The sequence below is a fragment of the Schistocerca gregaria genome, chromosome 1 (genome assembly GCF_023897955.1).
Source record: "Schistocerca gregaria isolate iqSchGreg1 chromosome 1, iqSchGreg1.2, whole genome shotgun sequence".
Taxonomy (NCBI): domain Eukaryota; kingdom Metazoa; phylum Arthropoda; class Insecta; order Orthoptera; family Acrididae; genus Schistocerca; species Schistocerca gregaria.
Window position 1 is genome coordinate 841357115 of NC_064920.1, and position 19685 is coordinate 841376799.

The 19685-nt window shown below is 40.9% G+C and overlaps 1 protein-coding gene across 5 annotated transcripts in view; it reads right to left on the reverse strand.

Annotated features, from left to right (window-relative positions):
* LOC126272419 (beta-glucuronidase-like) overlaps positions 1 to 19685 on the reverse strand; it is a 467982-nt gene that overhangs the window by 80219 nt on the left and 368078 nt on the right. For all 5 annotated transcript variants that reach the window (XM_049975263.1, XM_049975282.1, XM_049975302.1 and 2 more), the window contains one exon: positions 6717 to 6919. In XM_049975263.1, the coding sequence (XP_049831220.1) occupies positions 6717 to 6919 (203 nt within the window). The remainder of the gene's footprint in view (positions 1 to 6716; positions 6920 to 19685) is intronic.

Genomic DNA, 19685 nt, shown 5'->3' on the forward strand with positions numbered 1-19685 from the left:
CCGTAAACGCATATTTTCCTAGAAATCTAGGAAAGAAACTGTTTAGACTGCTGTTTACGTTCCCACATGGTAAACGCTATTCGACGAAAGCACCGCTTGGGTAATTCCCGAAGAGGAAGTACTTTTAAAGGTAAACGAAGTCTGTGTTTCGTCGAATATTCGAAAGGAACGGCGTAGTTCCGCGAAGATTGCATTGCTTCGAATGTTTACATGACAAGTACTATTCACGTAGTTGTTGGAAGGAAAGTCAGGACACTCAACAGAGTGAGTGAAATAGCTATTGTAAAGCTATCAGAATGAAAATGTTCTCAAGATATGTTTTGTAAACAGAATTTGCCTATTTACAGGTTTTTGAACAAGTGGCGAACATTTTTAAGGAGTCAGTTAAATGATTTACCCCTTCTGTACTCCGAGGACCAAATTAACCGTTAGTTGTTATAAGGGCAAGAAAACTGTATGCAACGATTTTCCAGGCACTGTGATGGAATATTGCACTTTGAACGAATGCGTTATTTTTGTATACTACCTACTGCGACAAGCGTTCGTTTTTCTCCTTTATGCGCTAACGTATGTCAAATGCTTGTCTTCGCAGCAGTCCTACTCGAAATTGTTTTCATATGACAAGGCTCAAAATTTTACTTCTTTATTAATCTAGTTGCCCGAGAAATTTATTCCCCTACTTTGTTGTTGTTCCTTATTAATTTACTCACTTTATTAATTATCTATTCCTACCAATTTAAAAGCGGAAAGAAACACGAATGAGAAAACTGCAGAATGCATCGGACAGTTGAACACAGGTTCTCCGCTATATGGACTAGTCGCAACGCCAGCGGCGCTTTCGAAAAGTTACCTTCATGTAATGGGGACATAAGCGGCAGTCGTAAGCGTTTCTTTCCTAAGTTTCTAGGAAAATATGCATTTGCGGACCCCACATACAACGTATGACGACGATGAATGCTCAGTTTGCAATGGTACAATATGCGTTAGATGAGTATGTGCCAAGCAAGATCGTAAGAGATGGAAAAGAGCCACCGTGGTACAACAACCGAGTTAGAAAACTGCTGCGGAAGCAAAGGGAACTTCACAGCAAACATAAACATAGCCAAAGCCTTGCAGACAAACAAAAATTACGCGAAGCGAAATGTAGTGTGAGGAGGGCTATGCGAGAGGCTTTCAATGAATTCGAAAGTAAAGTTCTATGTACTGACTTGGCAGAAAATCCTAAGAAATTTTGGTCCTATGTCAAAGCGGTAGGTGGATCAAAACAAAATGTCCAGACACTCTGTGACCAAAATGGTACTGAAACAGAGGATGACAGACTAAAGGCCGAATTACTAAATGTCTTCTTCCTAAGCTGTTTCACAGAGGAAGACTGCACTGTGCTTCCTTCTCTAGATTGTCGCACAGTTGACAAAATGGTAGATATCGAAGTAGACGACAGAGGGATAGAGAAACAATTAAAATCGCTCAAAAGAGGAAAGGCCGCTGGTCCTGATGGGATACCAGTTCGATTTTACACAGAGTACGCGAAGGAACTTGCCCCCCTTCTTGCAGCGGTGTACCGTAGGTCTCTAGAAGAGCGAAGCGTTCCAAAGGATTGGAAAAGGGCACAGGTCATCCCCGTTCTCAAGAAGGGACGTCGAACAGATGTGCAGAACTATAGACCTATATCTCTAACGTCGATCAGTTGTAGAATTTTGGAACACGTATTATGTTCGAGTATAATGTCTTTTCTGGAGACTAGAAATCTACTCTGTAGGAATCAGCATGGGTTTCGAAAAAGACGATCGTGTGAAACCCAGCTCGCGCTATTCGTCCACGAGACTCAGAGGGCCTTAGACACGGGTTCACAGGTAGATGCCGTGTTTCTTGACTTCCGCAAGGCGTTTGACACAGTTCCCCACAGTCGTTTAATGAACAAAGTAAGAGCATACGGACTATCAGATCAATTGTGTGATTGGATTGAGGAGTTCCTAGATAACAGAACGCAGCACGTCATTCTCAATGGAGAGAAGTCTTCCGAAGTAAGAGTGATTTCAGGTGTGCCGCAGGGGAGTGTCATAGGACCGTTGCTATTCACAATATACATAAATGACCTGGTGGATGACATCGGAAGTTCACTGAGGCTTTTTGCAGATGATGCTGTGGTGTATCGAAAGGTTGCAACAATGGAAAATTGTACTGAAATGCAGGAGGATCTGCAGCGAATTGACGCATGGTGCACGGAATGGCAATTGAATCTCAATGTAGCGAAGTGTAATGTGATGCGAATGCATAGAAAGATAGGTCCCTTATCATTTAGCTACAAAATAGCAGGTCAGCAACTGGAAGCAGTTAATTCCATAAATTATCTGGGAGTACGCATTAGGAGTGATTTAAAATGGAATGATCATATGAAGTTGTTCGTCGGTAAAGCAGATGCCAGACTGAGATTCATTGGAAGAATCCTAAGGAAATGCAATCCGACAACAAAGGAAGTAGGTTACAGTACGCTTGTTCGCCCAATGCTTGAATACTGCTCAGCAGTGTGGGATCCGCACCAGGTAGGGTTGATAGAAGAGATAGAGAAGATCCAACGGAGAGCAGCGCGCTTCGTTACAGGATCATTTAGTAATTGCGAAAGCGTTACGGAGATGATAGATAAACTCCAGTGGAAGACTCTGCAGGAGAGACGCTCAGTAGCTCGGTACGGGCTTTTGTTAAAGTTTCGAGAACATACCTTCACCGAAGAGTCAAGCAGTATATTGCTCCCTCCTACGTATATCTCGCGAAGAGACCATGAGGATAAAATGAGAGAGATTAGAGCCCACACAGAAGCATACCGACAATCCTTCTTTCCACGTACAATACGAGACTGGAATAGAAGGGAGAACCGATAGAGGTACTCAGGGTACCCTCCGCCACACACCGTCAGGTGGCTTGCGGAGTACGGATGTAGATGTAGATGTAGATACCTATTGATCCCCTGAGTTTTGTGTCGATAGTGCGTCGTCAACTCTTTTTCTTAAAATCGAACGCTTGTTCAGCTAAAACATAATCATTTCAAGTTGTACACAAGAGACCTGCGAAATATGAGCCGAATCGGTTGGCCGTGTGTGGGCGTTCCTTTGTGGGCCGTCGGCCGGGGTGACCGAGTGGTTCTAGGCGCTACAGTCTGGAACCGCGCGACAGCTACGGTCGCAGGTTCGAATCCTGCCTCGGGCATGGATGGTGTGTGATGTCCTTAGGTTACTTAGGTTTAAGTACTTCTAAGTACTAGAGGACTGATGACCTTAGAAGTTAAATCTCATAGTGCTCAGAGCCATTTGAACCTTGTGGGCCCTATTTCTGCATCATATTCGTAAACCCATGCTTCATCACCTGTTACGACACGTTTCATAAGTTCTGCAGTGCTGTAGACGTCATCTAATGATCCCTTACCAACTTTTATTCGGCGATGTTTTTGTTAGAAATTTAACAATTTTGGAACAACTTTGCTGTCACATGTTTCGTAACCAAAATTTAAAAAAAGAGAAAATACTGTGCCTGACCCCTGTTTATGTTTCGGAGATCGTTCAGTATTGTTTCATTCACTTTCTCCCGATACCACCGGTTGCTGATGAACTGGAGCAATCAGGGCGCTCATCATCTTCAACGTCTTCAAGACCGGCTTCGAAATGCTTATACCAGGACGGGGCGTGAGTCATGCTTGGGTAGCTCAGTTGGTAGAGCACTTGCCCGCGAAAGGCAAAGGTCCCGAGTTCGAGTCTCGGTCCGGCACACAGTTTTAATCTTCCAGGAAGTTTCATATCAGCGCACACTCCGCTGAGAGTGAAAATCCCTTTCTGCTTATACCACTCGTAAACTTTTGTTTTAGTCATAGCCGGCTCAGTGAAAGTAATACTTACCATTTCTATAACTTTGCTATACTTTATTCCGATATTACAGCAAAATTTAGTATAGATTCTGTGATCCATTTTTAGAGAAAATAAATAATATAATTACCTGACAGATTGGAGCTGCCGATCTGTGAACATCGCTGTTTCAGATTTTTTGATAATACGTTATTTGGCCAACATAGCAATACAGAGAACACGTTTACTAGTTTCAGCCGCTTAAAAGGTCCTCATAAGATCTTAAAATTGTTACAAGATTACAAGTCAGATATACTGCGGAGCAGAATATCATTGACCAGAAATAATTAGGCAAAAGCTGTGAAGAGTTCATCGCATAATACAAACATGCAGTGTCTAAATCTAGGGAATAAGTAAGATATTTTGTCCTCCTTGTGTTAACATATATAACGAAATGTCTGTGTAAAACAAATTTAGATGGATAAGATCGAAAGTAAATGGCACGAAGTTATGTGCAACAAGTTTATAGCGAGGAACGTATTTTAGTCATATTTACAACATTCGTATGCGAACCAGTGCACGAGAATCGTTGTCGTATATACAGCTGTAGTGCCTGAGGACAAAGACAGTCAAAGTTAACTGGATCAAAACAGTAGACAGACAGACAGACAGACAGACAGACACTTTGTACATTGGCTCACAGGTTTTTCTGATGAAATACGATAAGGATGCTTATACACTGTTTCACATTCGTATGTCGCAAATATGAGCGTAGGGCATGTTTTTCACCGTAAATTCGTTGCTCGTAGTTTCGTGCCAGTGGCTTTGGATCTTATCCATGTAAATTTACTTCATTTTACAGTGACACTTCCTTATGGATATTGACTCTGTCATGACAAAGTTTCTTACTTATTCTCTGGATTTAAGCACCGCATGTTTGTATCTTGGTGTGTAGTGATCAAAGACTTTGCATAATTATTTCTGGTCGGAGCTCCTGTTCTTCGAAATATTTCTGACTTGTAACCTTACAACGTTTTCCAGATACAAAGATGGCCATTTAAGCGGTTGAAACTCGTAGTCTATATTTTTATATTGCGATCTTGGCCAAAGCAAGGTTTCGACAGTCAAAATAAATAACCGCCGAAACTAAAAAGCATCTGCAACCTTCGATACAGCTTAAAACAGACTAAACATCCGTTAGTAGATACTTTTAAACGTCTTACCAATACAACGAGGAAATTGAGTAAATTGGGCTAATACACTACTGGCCATTAAAATTGCTACACCAACAAGAAATGCAGATGATAAACGGGTATTCATTGAACAAATATATTATACTAGAACTGACATGTGATTACATTTTCACGCAATTTGGGTGCATAGATCCTGAGACATCAGTACCCAGAACAACCACCTCTGGCCGTAATAACGGCCTTGATACGCCTGGGCATTGAGTGAAACAGAGATTGGATGGCGTGTAAAGGTTCAGCTGCCCAGGCAGCTTCAAGACGATACTACAGTTCATCAAGAGTAGTGACTAGCGTATTGTGACGAGCCAGTTGCTCGGCCACCATTAAACAAACGTTTTCAATTGGTGAGAGATTTGAAGAATGTACTGGCCAGGGCAGCAGTCGAACATTTTCTGTATCCAGAAAGGCGCGTACAGGACTTGAAACATGCGGTCGTGCATTGTCCTGCTGAAATGTAGGGTTTCGCAGATCAATGTAAGAACGACTGTTCAAAGTGCCGTCAATGCGAACAAGAGGTGACCGAGACATGTAACCAATGGCACCCCATAGCATTACGCCAGGTGATGCGCCAGTATGGCGATGACGAATACAAGCTTTCAATGAGCGTTCACCGAGATGTCGCCAAACACAGATGCGACCATCATGATGCTGTAAACAGAACCTGGATTCATCCGAAAAAATGACGTTTTGCCATTCGTGCACCCAGGTTCGCCATTTAGTACACCTTCGCAAGCGCTCTTGTCTGTGATGCAGCGTCAAGGGTAACTGCAGCCATGGCCTCCGAGCTGATAGTCCATGCTGCTGCAAACGTCGTCGAACTGTTCGTGCAGATGGTTGTTGTCTTGGAAACGTCCCCATCTGTTGACTCATTGATCGAGACGTGGCTGCACGATCCGTTTCAGCCATGCGGATAAGATGCCTGTCATCTCGACTGCTAGTGATACGAGGCCGTTGGGATCCATCACGGCGTTCCGTATTACCCTCCTGAACCCACCGATTCCATGTTCTGCTAATAGTCATTGGATTTCGACCAACGCGAGCATCAATGTCGCGATACGATAAACCGCAATCGCGATAGGCTATAATCCGACCTTTATCAAAGTCCGAAATGTGATGGTACGCATATCTCCTTCTTACGCGATGCATCACAACAACGTTTCACCAGGCAACGCCGGTCAACTGCTGTTTTTGTATGAGTAATCTGTTGGAAACTTTCCTCATGTCATCACGTAGTTGGTGTCGCCACCGGCGCCAACCTTGTGTGAATGCTCTGAAAAGCTAATCATTTGCATATCACAGCATCATCTTGCTGTCGGTTAAATTTCGCGTCTGTAACACGTCATCTTCGTGGTGTAGCAATTTGAATGGCCAGTAGTGTACAACAACACAACACTTGAAATTACAAGATTCCCGTTACTTTCCGAACACACCTCGTAGAACTTAATTTACTATTTTTTTGTGTTGGTATGTGCTGCGTCCGTGAGCAGAATGGAGAAAGAGGAAAGCAATACTTCCAAGAGTCATCGACCCAGTTGGGAATTGTGTATGTAGACACGCGGAAACTGATTTGGCAGTATTATCACGCCTTTCGGTACAACGCACAACTAGGGAGGCGAGCTGCGTAGTTACTCACGGAGCGCAGGTCGTGCTCGTACCAGCGCTCCCAGTAGCCCTGCAGGTTGTCGGAGAGCCGGAAGTCCCAGACGCCGTCGAGGGAGCGCACCTCGCGAGACTCTGACTCCCTGGGGTAGAGCATGCCGCCCAGAGATACCTCGCCGCGGGTCGCTGACAGCGCCACGGCCACCACCAGCATCGCCGTCACCACAGACATGCTGCCTGCAACGAGACACGTCACTGGGGTCTCGCTAGCACGCAAGCCTACTGATCATCTGGTAGGTAGAAACTACCACCCAACAGCGCTGCAGCAGTCTCTACCAAACATTTACAACATAGGAGCACTTCCGCAAGCATGAAACAATAAAGTAAGTTTTGCACGATTACACAATACTATGCAGTAAGACACTGTTTCCAACATTTATGTGAGTTTTACAAAGACACTTCCGAAAGCATATTGTTTGAAACATTCTCAGTGATCCAACAAAGACAGTTGTTTCTCAACTCATCCCCATTCCCCTCCCCCCTCCCCCCCCCCCCCATACATACACACACACACACACACACACACACACACACACACACACACACACACACACACAGTGGCGATATTTTTCCCAAATATCATTTTCGTAAATTAAAACCTACGTATGAACATGTGCTACTGTTGCAAAAGTATTCAAAATAACAATTTTCTGCTGCTGTCGAGGCCTTCAGTCCTGAGACTGGTTTGATGCAGCTTTCCGTGCTACTCTATCCCGTGCAAGTTTCTTCACCTCCCAGTACGTACTGCAGCCTATATTCTTCTGAATCTGCTTAGTGTATTCATCTCTTCGTCTCCCTTTACAATTTTTACCCTCCATGCTTCCCTCCAATACTAAATTGGTGATCCCTTGATGCCTCAGAGCATGTCCTACCAACGGATCCCTTCTTCTTGTCAAGTTGTGGCACAAACTCCTCTTCTCCACAATTCTATTCAATACCTCCTCATTAATTGTGTGATCTACCCATATAATCTTCAGCGTGCTTCTGTAGCACCACATTTCGAAAGCTTCCATTCTCTTCTTGTCCAAACTATTTATCGTCCATGTTTCACTTCCGTACATGCCCACACTCCATACAAATACTTTCAGAAACGAGTTCCTGACACTTAAATCTATACTCGATGTTAACAAATTTTTCTTCTTCAGGAACTCTTTCCTTGCCATTGCCAGTCTACATTTCACATCCTCTCTACTTCGACCATCACCAGTCATTTTGCTCCTCAAATAGCGAAACTCTTTGACTACTTTAAGTGTCTCATTTCCCAATCTAATTCCCTCAGCATCGCCCGACTGAATTTTAGTACATTCCATTATCCTCGTTCTGCTTCTGTTGTTGATCATCTTATATCCTCCTTTCAAGACACTGTCCATTCCGAAAATTTATTCGACTACTTTGGAGATGACACGCTGTCAAGCCGTAAAAAGAGGTAGAAGCAGGCTAAAGGTACAAATCAATCTTCACTATTAATGTAGCTCCAGGTGAGTAATCAGAACAAAATAAGAACATCTTATTGCTTTAGACCCGAAATAGACAAACAATGATTAACGTTTCATACAATTTTCTTATAGAAACAAATCGATAGTCACTGAAGACGACATGTTAGTGTCGAAACACTTGAGTAAATAGACAAAGAAATACATAGTGTTTTGCGGAAGAAGGATTTTAAAAATTCACATTTAATTCATGAGCACTAAAAAACAAATAGGACCTTCCAAACCCAAAATGATGATAATTTACCACTTCTTATTTACATTCTCGCTTTAACTAACTTTATTTATTGCCGAATGTACTAACTACTTTATATGCTGAGGAAGCGACTTAAAGATGGCAGAGCTTTAAAATTAACAAAACATATATGATAGTGGGTGTTTACGATCAGCACGATTTAAATGCTGGGAATTTTAGTAGTTAATATTTTTCTTCTTTTAAATGCCTACATGCAATTACAGCTAAGATTGGAAATGATGTGTAAGATATTAAAAGTAAGATTGGACTAGGGAAACGTCTTTCTCGACATCAATCCTTCGCAGCAACAACTTCACAAACAAAATGAGAAAGTATTATATTTAAAACAATAGTAGAAATCCTATGGATCAGAAGTGTAGGAAATAAAAAGGAAAAATCAAGTTCAACTACTAGCCATGGAAACAGAAGAGGTGCTGTTAGGTATAACGCGCTCAACAGCGAGGTCGTCAGCGTTCTTACTAAAGTAATTGGAGGCTTTGTATCACAGAACGTACACACCAAACGGTAAAATGTTATCAGCCACCCTGCTTCTCTCTCTCTCTCTCTCTCTCTCTCTCTCTCTCTCTCTCTCTCTCGCCCTTCCCTACCCTTCCATCCTCACACATCCAGCTTCTATATAGTGTTACCATTAAATATCTGATACCAATCAGCAATTTCAATAGTTGTCAGCACCGATAATAGTATGGACAGTGATTGCACATTATGTTCAATTATAAATCTAAATTTGTTATAAAATTTCAGTTGCCTAAAAAAGAAAGGAATTTTCAGATCATTATCTCTCATCTCCCAAAGCTCAAATCCATAATTGTAAGATTAAAAACTCTTATTACCTAAGTAAATAATGCCAAATCAACTAGCATTCTCTCTCTTCTTTTTTGATAACCCAGTAGGAATGTGAGCATAGGCCTTAAAAATGCTATCGCTTACAGTCCCCCTTACGGAGTGCATTGGTTTTGTGTGTGTCTTGTTATCCGTTGCGTGCACTAGTGTTTTATCAGTAATTAAAAGTCAGGGTCGTACTCACACAAAATATTATCACGCATATTCTACCACAGCATCCAGTAGGGGAGATACGAATACTGTGTCGTACTAGTGTATGACCGCCAAACAACCAAGCTCCTTTTGTTTAAGCACGAGGAAATGTGTAATATTCACACTTTGACCCTATACTGGAGGATAGTCACACTAAGACGATATGCTGGGTATACAAATGGTCCTTTGCCTAAGAGCTATACAAAACACTTTACCCTACCCTTTCATTACCAATACAAGTTTAGGTATGGGCACCGGACAAATTCACACACTTATACATTCGTGCACTTTAGAACTGCATATTCTCAATCCATGCGTCAACAAAATACACTAAGAATAACAAATGACGCACCACAGATGAATTATCCGAGTGGGACAGAAATCGATAAATGTTAAGATGTTATCTGTGTGATCGTTCCAATTTAAGTTATTCGTAATTGTACTCCATAAATATTTAGTTGAATTTACAGTCTTCAGATTTATGTGTTTTATCCTATTACCGAAATTTAGCAGATTCCTTTTGGATGACTTCACACTTACCATTATTTTGAGTCGGTTGCCACTGTACGCAATACAGATACCATGTCTAAATAATGTTGCAACCTAGAACGACGTAAACCTAACTAACCTAAGGACATCACACAACACCCAGTCATCACGAGGCAGAGAATGTATATAGATTACTCAGTCTACTATTTATTTAATAAACTGGGAGCAAGTACGTAAAATGCGTTAAATGAATACTTCAAAGTGTCACCAGTAAGAAAAATTGTGATTTAGGTCTCAAAAACAAGAAAATAAATATGCAGAATTAGCAGAAAAAAGGACGAATTAGCAGGGATATAATCGCTAATGTGTGGCAAATTCGGTGTTTTCGGACACTTGCAAAAGTACTAGCGTACTGTCAAGTCGTTTTGCAAGATTATCACAGCAAAAATGTACGTCAGGCTCTGTAAGACTATAAAGTGCCGTACCATACCGAAAACTACCAAAAAATCGAGTGGATCTGAACTGTGACACCTATCGCAAAGAAGCAGAATGTAATATCACTTGCCCTTAAAAGTTACGTAGCTTGTTCATTCCCGGTATCAAAAGAATACTGTTAAAATGTCTGCGCAACATATATAAATAATCCACGACACGTACGAAAAGAGTCCGTCTGTACTAGGGATTTAGTGACATTCTAAATATACAGGGCGCTATACTGACAAACACACGACGTCCTGAGAACACGTGACCAGGCCGGCAATGTATGTTGCGAACACAAAATCTGTTATGCGCATGTGAATGCTCACTCCAAAGATATTTACTCTATGGAAATAACCGCAGATATCACGCAGTACGTAGGACGTACGATGAACGTATCCGTTAGGTCAGTGCGGCGAAATTTTGGGTTAGTGGGCTATGGCAGTAGACGAGCGATGCGAGTGCCTTTGGTACAGCACGACATCGCCTGCAGCGCCTCTCCTGGGCTCGTGACCATATCGGACTCTAGGTGACTGGAAAACCGTGGCCTCGTCAGATGAGTGCCGATTACAGTTGGTAAGTGCTGATGGTAGGTTTCGAGTGTGGCGCAGATCCCACGAAGCCATAGAACCAAGTTGTTGACAAGGTATTGTGCCAGCTAGTGGTGGTTCCATATTGGTGTAAGCTATGTTTACATGGAATGGACTGAGCTCTCTGGATGTTCGGCTACTTGAAGGCCATTTGCAGCCATTCTTGGATATTATCTTCCCAAAAAGCGATGCAGTTTTTCATAGATGGCAATGCGCCATGTCAACAGGCCGCAGTTGTCCGCGATCGAGAGGCCAGTTCGTGCACAAAATACTGCATCGGCATCACTTTCGCACCTATGGGCTGCTATAGAGGCGCATGGCTCAACGACTTGTTGAGTTCACGCCGTGTCGAGTTGCTTCAATATGTCGAGCTAAACGAGGTCCGACACGATGTTAGGAAAGATCCCATGGCTTGTCACCTCAGAGTACGCCTGTCAATAAAAGTAGTGACTGTACAGGGCAGCGCGCTGAATCTCTTGTCGGGGACCGAGCCAGGTGGCACAGTAGTCAGCACACTGGAGTCGCATTCGGGAGGACGACGGTTCAAACCCGCGTCAGGCCATCGTGGTTTTGGTTTTCCGTGATTTCCCTAAACCGCTTCAGGCAAATACCGGGATGGTCCCTTTGAAAGGGCACGGCCGACTTCCTTCCCCATCCTTCCCTAACCCGATGGGACCGATGATCTCGCTGTTTCGTCCCTTCTCGATAATTAACCAATCTTCTCTGGAACCTTGCTGAGCTATGAGGCAGGTGCTTACTCAGACATCGGCATCTTTTCAAAACTCTTGACAGAAAAAGCTTTAATAAGATCAATAGAGAAAATTGCCTGAATCGAAGCTAAGGGAAGCAGAATACTGAGGAAAGAAAATAGACTGGGGTTTAACGTCACGTCGAATAACGCTGACAGGACAAGTATTAGTATTAATTGCTTTGGAGATGCCACGGAAGCAGAATATGTCTGCGACGCTTGGCGCTTCGCGGAAGCGGGGCGTTTACGATAGCTTATCACCCGGATTACGAGCAGCGTTAGATTACTCTTCCATTCTTACCAAGCGATGTGTTTACCAGCTGAAAAATATGATATTGCTTTATGTCATGGGACTACTGAAGCTCCGACACCTATGAGTACAGGGATGAATGAGAATAAAACCTGTAAGATAGCAATACAAGCAAACAAGCTTACAAAAAAAAAAAAAAAGCAAATGACTACATGGAAATAATAAAAATCGTGTTGTGTAGAAAAATTGCGATGATTCGTCTGCAATAGGTGTGTGAAACGTGCAGGGTAATCTTATAACTTCCTTAAATTTGATGAAAGCCCACGGGTGTGTGCATACATCATACTCCTAGTGTAACTGGAAAATGTGGTAAGAAACAAAAAATCCGTGGCATCATCATGAATGAAAGAAAAATTCGAGGAGATTTGCTAGCCGTGTCAATAGTATAAAAAGGAACCGGGCACATATTGATCAAAAAGAATAAATTGTTGATTTAAGGAAGTCATTCTATTTACGTAAACGTGTCTATCCCAGATCAATTTAACTTCCTCCGTTAAATCAGATTCTTTGGAATCGAATGCTTTCGCCGAGACGCGGTTGTGTGTACTGGTCTATATGTTTCCCTTTCACACTAAAGCTGCCCTACTTTTCGTTGGTAGCTGTGCGTAATTCTGACGGTGCGTTATTCGGATGGCGTAACAATGGTTTACCACAGTTTCACTTCTGATGATGTATGAAAAGTTATTAAAGTATACCTTGTGTAAAGGTAAGGTACTAAAATATATGAAAATCTATAGATGAAAACATACTTGCACAGGTAAATGATAGATTATTTCATTTCTTAAAATCAATAACCATATGCTCATATTTTTCCACTATAAGCTGCCCAGGTCGACAATAATCGACTCTAACCGAACGTATTCTATATACATGTGATGCACATTTTGTCATGCAACGTATAATGAATGGTCAGTGAAGTGATCTCTTAATGCGTTTCGAAGAAGCTTGACGCTTAAAATATTGTGAAGGAAAGGGGCATTACCGATAGAACAATGCCAGTTGGAAAAGGAGAAAGGAAGAAATTCACCTTGCTCTCTTTAAGGAACCATCTCGGCATTAGCTGTACGGAAAACACGATAAACTTAATTCAGGATTGGCAGATGGAAATTTGGATTTCAAGTTTCCCGTATACCACATATTTATGTGTGTGTGTGTGTGTGTGTGTGTGGGAGGGGGGTGGTAAGATCTTATGGGACCAAACTGCTGAGGTCATCGGTCCATGGGGAAGGGGCGCGGAGGAGGAAGGGGGAAGGGGGGAGTGTAGAGACAGAGGAGCGGTCTTTTGAAATGGGGTTAACTGTTTTGGACGATGGTGGAGGTAATGTAATTGTTTATTTTTCTGAAATACATTTGCACCCTGAAGATGCAAAGCATATATTACCGATTTCGCCCATCGGGGACCGCGTTTGTGTTACAATGTAGAACCCACACGGAGTGCTCAAATCATTGCTGAGATCTCAAAAACTTGAATGGCAAGTCTTGACTCATTCGCCGTACAGCGAGATCTAGCGCCATTAGAGATTATCTTTCGGGATACTAAAGCAACCTTATCACTGTCGTAACTTTGCTGGGGCATGGAATACGTAACAGCGAGCACCAACGTCTGAGTAACAGAGGCAATGATTTCTTTTCCGCGAGAGAATACGTGCTCTTACTCAAACGTGCGTAAAATCTGTTGAAAACGGCAGGAAAAGTTAACTTGCAAATGAAAGTGTTTTTCTTCGAAATAGAAATAAGGTCAGAGGCATTTTTGCTGACCGATCCTCTTAACCTAAAATCTCAGCTTCTGAGTACTAAACTATAAGAAATGCCGGATTCGAAAATAAACTTACTTGACGCGGCGCTTTTTTGAGCCAGACGCTAAAGTTTTTGTTTCTCTGGGCGTTGAATCTTTAGCTTGCAGAGACTTGTCCAACTTTTTTTCCAACTTTATCAGCAAATACGCGTAAAGCCCTGTACGTTTTCTGTCACTCGGGAATTGGAAACGAAAGCATTCTGAATATGAGTGTGTAGTACGAAATCTGTTCTGGTATAAAAATAAATTTAAAAGTATTTACGGCTTATTGCATTCTTCGCCAATAATCCTTAACGGCAGCGGTGTTCACCAGGTCCAGCATGTGTAAAGTAACGAAAAAAGATAATAAATTTACTGGCATAAGAAAATTCGAAGAACGCAAATAGCAATGACGCGGCATAATACCCAGAAGAATTTTAATCACTATGACAGCGGCCGCGGAAACGTACTTTCTTATAACGCAAATTTTAGTTTCAGAGCTCTTGTGCTTCCCACCTGGAGTTTCATGTTGTTGTGAAGTATTCCACGTCACTGCTATACATCGAGCAATTAATTCATAATGGATTAAGGATTTCATTTTGGAAGGTGCATTATTTATTGCTGCATCAACTTTGCAGAACAAATTGCAACTAATATTAAGAACGCAGGAGCTGACAGCTTTGTCTTCCTCGTATGTTTCTACAGCTTTTCGCAACGTTAATTGCGATAGCTCGCGAATATCTCGAAGGCAAAAACGAGGAAAATTGAAAGACAAATGGCTTATAAACTCACTAATATGAAAAAAAGGCGTCGGAATCCGGAAGAAAAGAGCACCTACAGAATAGAATTACGGAAATATTTAAGATACGATTGTGGCTTCTCATTACAATTCTAAAAAAATATTTAGAGCATACGACTGTGCGTAGATTCCTAATGGAGAATGGGGTAAGAATCGGTGGCTGAAGAATATAGTGTTTGAGATCTGAGGTTTTTCTATCCAGAGACTGAAAGATGCTTCAAGAAACGGTAGACAAGATCGAAACCATGTGTGGTCTGCAAAATGCTGAACAGGTCACTGAGGGAAAAGCCATTGTCAGCAACCTACTTAGACATATGTTTCAACATGGTCGCATACCACCTTCGTGACTTGATGTCACGGTTGTGTTAAGATCAAGAGAATTGGAAAATATTATGGAATAAACATTAATACAAAGGATACGAAAATAATAACAGTAAGACATAAATGATAAAACTAATGCTGAAAAAGTGAGAAATTATAAAGGTGCAGAACAGAAAGTAGAATAGAAAGCAACTGTAGGTGCAGCACACACATTAATTAGAAAATGACAGTGGCAGAAAATGGGCATTTTCTAAGAAACGGAGGATGTTCTATAACGGTAAGGAAATGAGAAAAAGAGAACTTTTAATAAAATGTTTTACCTTTTGTGTCCTACTGCACGGTGCCGAAACGTGAACCATGAAGTTAGCACGGGAATAAGTTGGAGGCGTTTGGTATGTGGACATGGTGCAAAACGGAAAAAAAGACTCATGGTGCATGAGTGTGACTAACGAAGAGATGCTGAGAGAGACTAGGAGATTGATCTGAGAAAACGCGGTGTTCTAAAAACCGTGTGAAGCATACGTGGAAGAAAGGAAAAGGCAAGACGAGAGATCCTGAACGATTTGCTCCGTGGAAGTCATTACATCACCCTGAAGTAGACAGCGCTCGAACGCAAAAAGTGGACACAACAAGGTTTCACACAGAGATAATAATAATAATAACTATATAAATAAAAATATACATGTTCGTGCGTTCAAAATCTTAAATCTCTGGGAGTTCTTCACCGATTCCTCTGAAATTTTGGCCCATCGACTCGTTCTAATAGTTTTTATTTGCCTACCGGAGCGCCAAATGGTGTGTGTAAGAATGCTATCTATGCAATATATACGGTGCCCCAGTGAGTAGCCTATATAAAAATACGAGCATATTCAAATGCGACGTTGTGTTAAAATTTCGAAGCTATCGGCGAAGAACTTTGGGAAATTTAATATTTTGGAGAAAGGAACTTTTAAATCTACATAAATAAAAATGTAAATGTTCGTTTGTTTAACTTTTTGATATTATTATTATTTCTTTCTTATCTCAGACGTTATGTCTGGTCAAAAGTGGAAAGTGACGCGGACCTTGATCAAGTGTGACTTCTTTTAACTGTACAGTATATGTTATATTGCATTTAGGAACTTTCGGGTAATTGAACATGTATCAATAATTACGGATTTCTGTAGTTGTATATATAAGTTTGGATGTAGCTGTATTGCATTGATGTACTGGTGGATATTGTGTGGCATGACTCCTGTAGTTGATAGTATAATTGGTATAATGTCAACTTTATCCTGATGCCACATATCCTTGACTTCCTCAGCCAGTTGGATGTATTTTTCAATTTTTTCTCGTGTTTTCTTTTGTATATTTGTTGTATTAGGTATGGATATTTCGATTAGTTGGTGAGTATGATGTCAGGTTTGTTATGTGATGTTGTTTTATCTGTTATAATGGTTCTGTTCCAATATAATTTGTATTCATCGTTCTCCAGTACATTTTGTGGTGCACACTTGTATGTGGGAACGTGTTGTTTTATTAGTTTATGTTGTAAGGCAAGCTGTTGATGTATTATTTTTGCTACATTGTCATGTCTTCTGGGGTATTCTGTATTTGCTAGTATTGTACATCCGCTTGTGATGTGATCTACTGTTTCTATTTGTTGCTTGCAAAGTCTGCATTTATCTGTTGTGGTATTGGGATCTTTAATAATATGCTTGCTGTAATGTCTGGTGTTTATTGTTTGATCCTGTATTGCAATCATGAATCCTTCCGTCTCACTGTATATATTGCCTTTTCTTAGCCATGTGTTGGATGCGTCTTGATCGATGTGTGCCTGTGTTAGATGATACGGGTGCTTGCCATGTAGTGTTTTCTTTTTCCAATTTACTTTCTTCGTATCTGTTGATGTTATGTGATCTAAAGGGTTGTAGAAGTGGTTATGAAATTGCAATGGTGTAGCCGATGTATTTATATGAGTGACTGCTTAGTGTATTTTGCTAGTTTCTGCTAGTTCTAGAAAGAATTTTCCTAAATGGTCTACCTGTCCATAATTTAGGTTTTTTATGTCGATAAATCCCCTTCCTCCTTCCTTTCTGCTTAATGTGAATCTTTCTGTTGCTGATTGTATGTGATGTATTGTATATTTGTGGCATTGTGATCGTGTAAGTGTATTGAGTGCTTCTAGGTCTGTGTTACTCCATTTCACTACTCCAAATGAGTAGGTCAATATTGATATAGCATATTTATAGCTTTTGTTTTGTTTCTTGCTGTCAGTTCTGTTTTCAATTTCGTATTATATATTCCTATTTTTTTCTGTGTCCTAGATATTTATAGGCATCTGTTTTTTCCATCGCTTCTATGCAGTCGCTGTGGTTATCCAATATGTAATCTTCTTATTTAGTGTGTTTTCCCTTGACTGTGCTATTTTTCTTACATTTGTCTGTTCCAAAAGCCATATTTATATCATTTCTGAATACTTCTGTTATCTTTAGTAATTGGCTGAGTTGTTGATTTGTTTCTGCCAGTAGTTTAGATCGTCCATGTATAGCAAATGTGTGATTTTGTGTGGGTATGTTCCAGTAATATTGTATCCATAATTTGTATTATTTAGCATGTTGGATAGTGGGTTCAGAGCAAGGCAGAATCAGACAGGACTTAATGAGTCTCCTTGGTATATTCCACGCTTAATCTGTGTTGGCTGTGATGTGATATTATTTGAATTTGTTTGGATATTAAGTGTGGTTTTCAAATTTTTCATTAGTATGTTTAGGAACTGTATCAATTTAGGATCTACTTTGCATATTTCCAATATTTGTAGTTACCATGAATGGGATACACTGTCAAAAGCTTTTCGGTAATCAATGTATGCGTAGTGTAGCGACCTTTGTTTAGTTTTAGCTTGATGTGTCACCTCTGCATCTATTATCAGTTGCTCTTTACATCCTCGTGCTCATTTGCAACAGCCTTTTTGTTCTCCATTTATAATTTTGTTCTGTGTTGTATGTGTCATTAATTTCTGTGTAATGACTGAAGTTAATATTTTGTATATTGTTGGTAGGCATGTTATGGGGCGGTATTTAGCTGGGTTTGCTGTGTCTGCTTGATCTTTAGGTTTCATATAAGTTATTCAATGTGTAAGTGTATCAGGGAATTATTATTATTATTATTATTATTATTATTATTATTATTATTATTATATAACCACTGGAGATATATATTTATATATGTGTGTGTGTGTGTGTGTGTGTGTAAAATATATAAAAGTGAGACGTTGCTAACAAACAGAAAGTTGTATTTATGACTTACTGGCTTATCATTAGAATAGTTCTGTAAATTTGCAATAACAATGAACGATGTTCGAAGAGAGAGAGAGAAAGAGAGAGAGAGAGAGAGAGAGACTGGGGAGGAGACGAACAGAGGGGTGGGGGCAAATGGACATAGAAAGCAGAAAGGAGGCGACGAAGAGAAAAGGGGGTAGGGGCAGGAAGAGATGGAGGGGGAGGGAGGAGGAGAAGAAGAAGAAGAAGAAGAAGAAGATGATGATGATGAGAGAAAGGGGGAAGAGGTGGTTGTCAGAGAGAGGGGTAAAGGGGGCGTAGGAGGCGGTGGAGGAGGAGATGGACAAATTGAGGGGCACGATAAAAGAGGCAGAGACAGGAGAGAGAAGCAGATGTGTATCCAGTTACTACACATATTAGAAACGTGTGCTTCTTCTTTTCCTTCTTTTCCAGTTAACCAGACTGAGCCACAGAAATGCAATAATAATAATAATAATAATAATAATAATAATAACAGACTAATAATAATTGTCCACGCGTAGTCGTAATGCGTAGATTATTTCTGGAAAGGATCTATTTAACGAGTGTGTTAGTACTTCACTTATTTATGGAAAGCAGATGTGGTTCGTGTGTAGCGTCGAGTGTGCAGATTTATCTACTACAGTTTCTTGCGGATTAATGTGCGTTCAGCGTCCCTGCTACTCTCCTTACAGGGCGACAAAGTCTTACTCCAGTAGCGCTTGCTGTCTGGTAGTCCCGGTGGTTTACCTTGGAGTGTCGAAGAGACATTTACACTTGTTGGACAAGTGTGCACAGCCGTGGCTCATAAATCAACCGCCGCTGTTTCGGGCAAGGGTCTGTATAGTCCCTTTATACATTCACGTCAGCTGGCTGAGAACAGCTTACAGCAAACAAGCTGTTGACTCCAGTGGTTGGGACTGTCGAAATATTGTTCGTAACGAAACATGACATTTAGCTGGAAGCGGACAACTCGTTCAACCTTCAAACGAGGCAGGAGAGTCTCAGAATCAAGATTTACTTCGTCCGTAATTTCACCGAATTAGACTCAAATAAATGCACAGTCGAACTTTGTCTCATTTATAATTTACTAAATACCACTGGCTTTAGATGAAGACTGGTATTTGTGTTTCACATTAATTCTGCACAATGTAGAACTGTTTTTTGTACGACTGTGTTACCTGCAACATTGTTTCTGCATGTGCGGGCCACATTACTGTGCAAGGCACACACACACATTATATATATATATGATTAATCCTTCTCAGTTACACAATCATAGCAGAGGGAAGAGAGAATGGAGGAGTAAATTTTAATAACGGTTGGGCAACGGGGTCCTTGGAGCCTCATTTGGGAAAGCACGCGAAAGAAAATTGGCT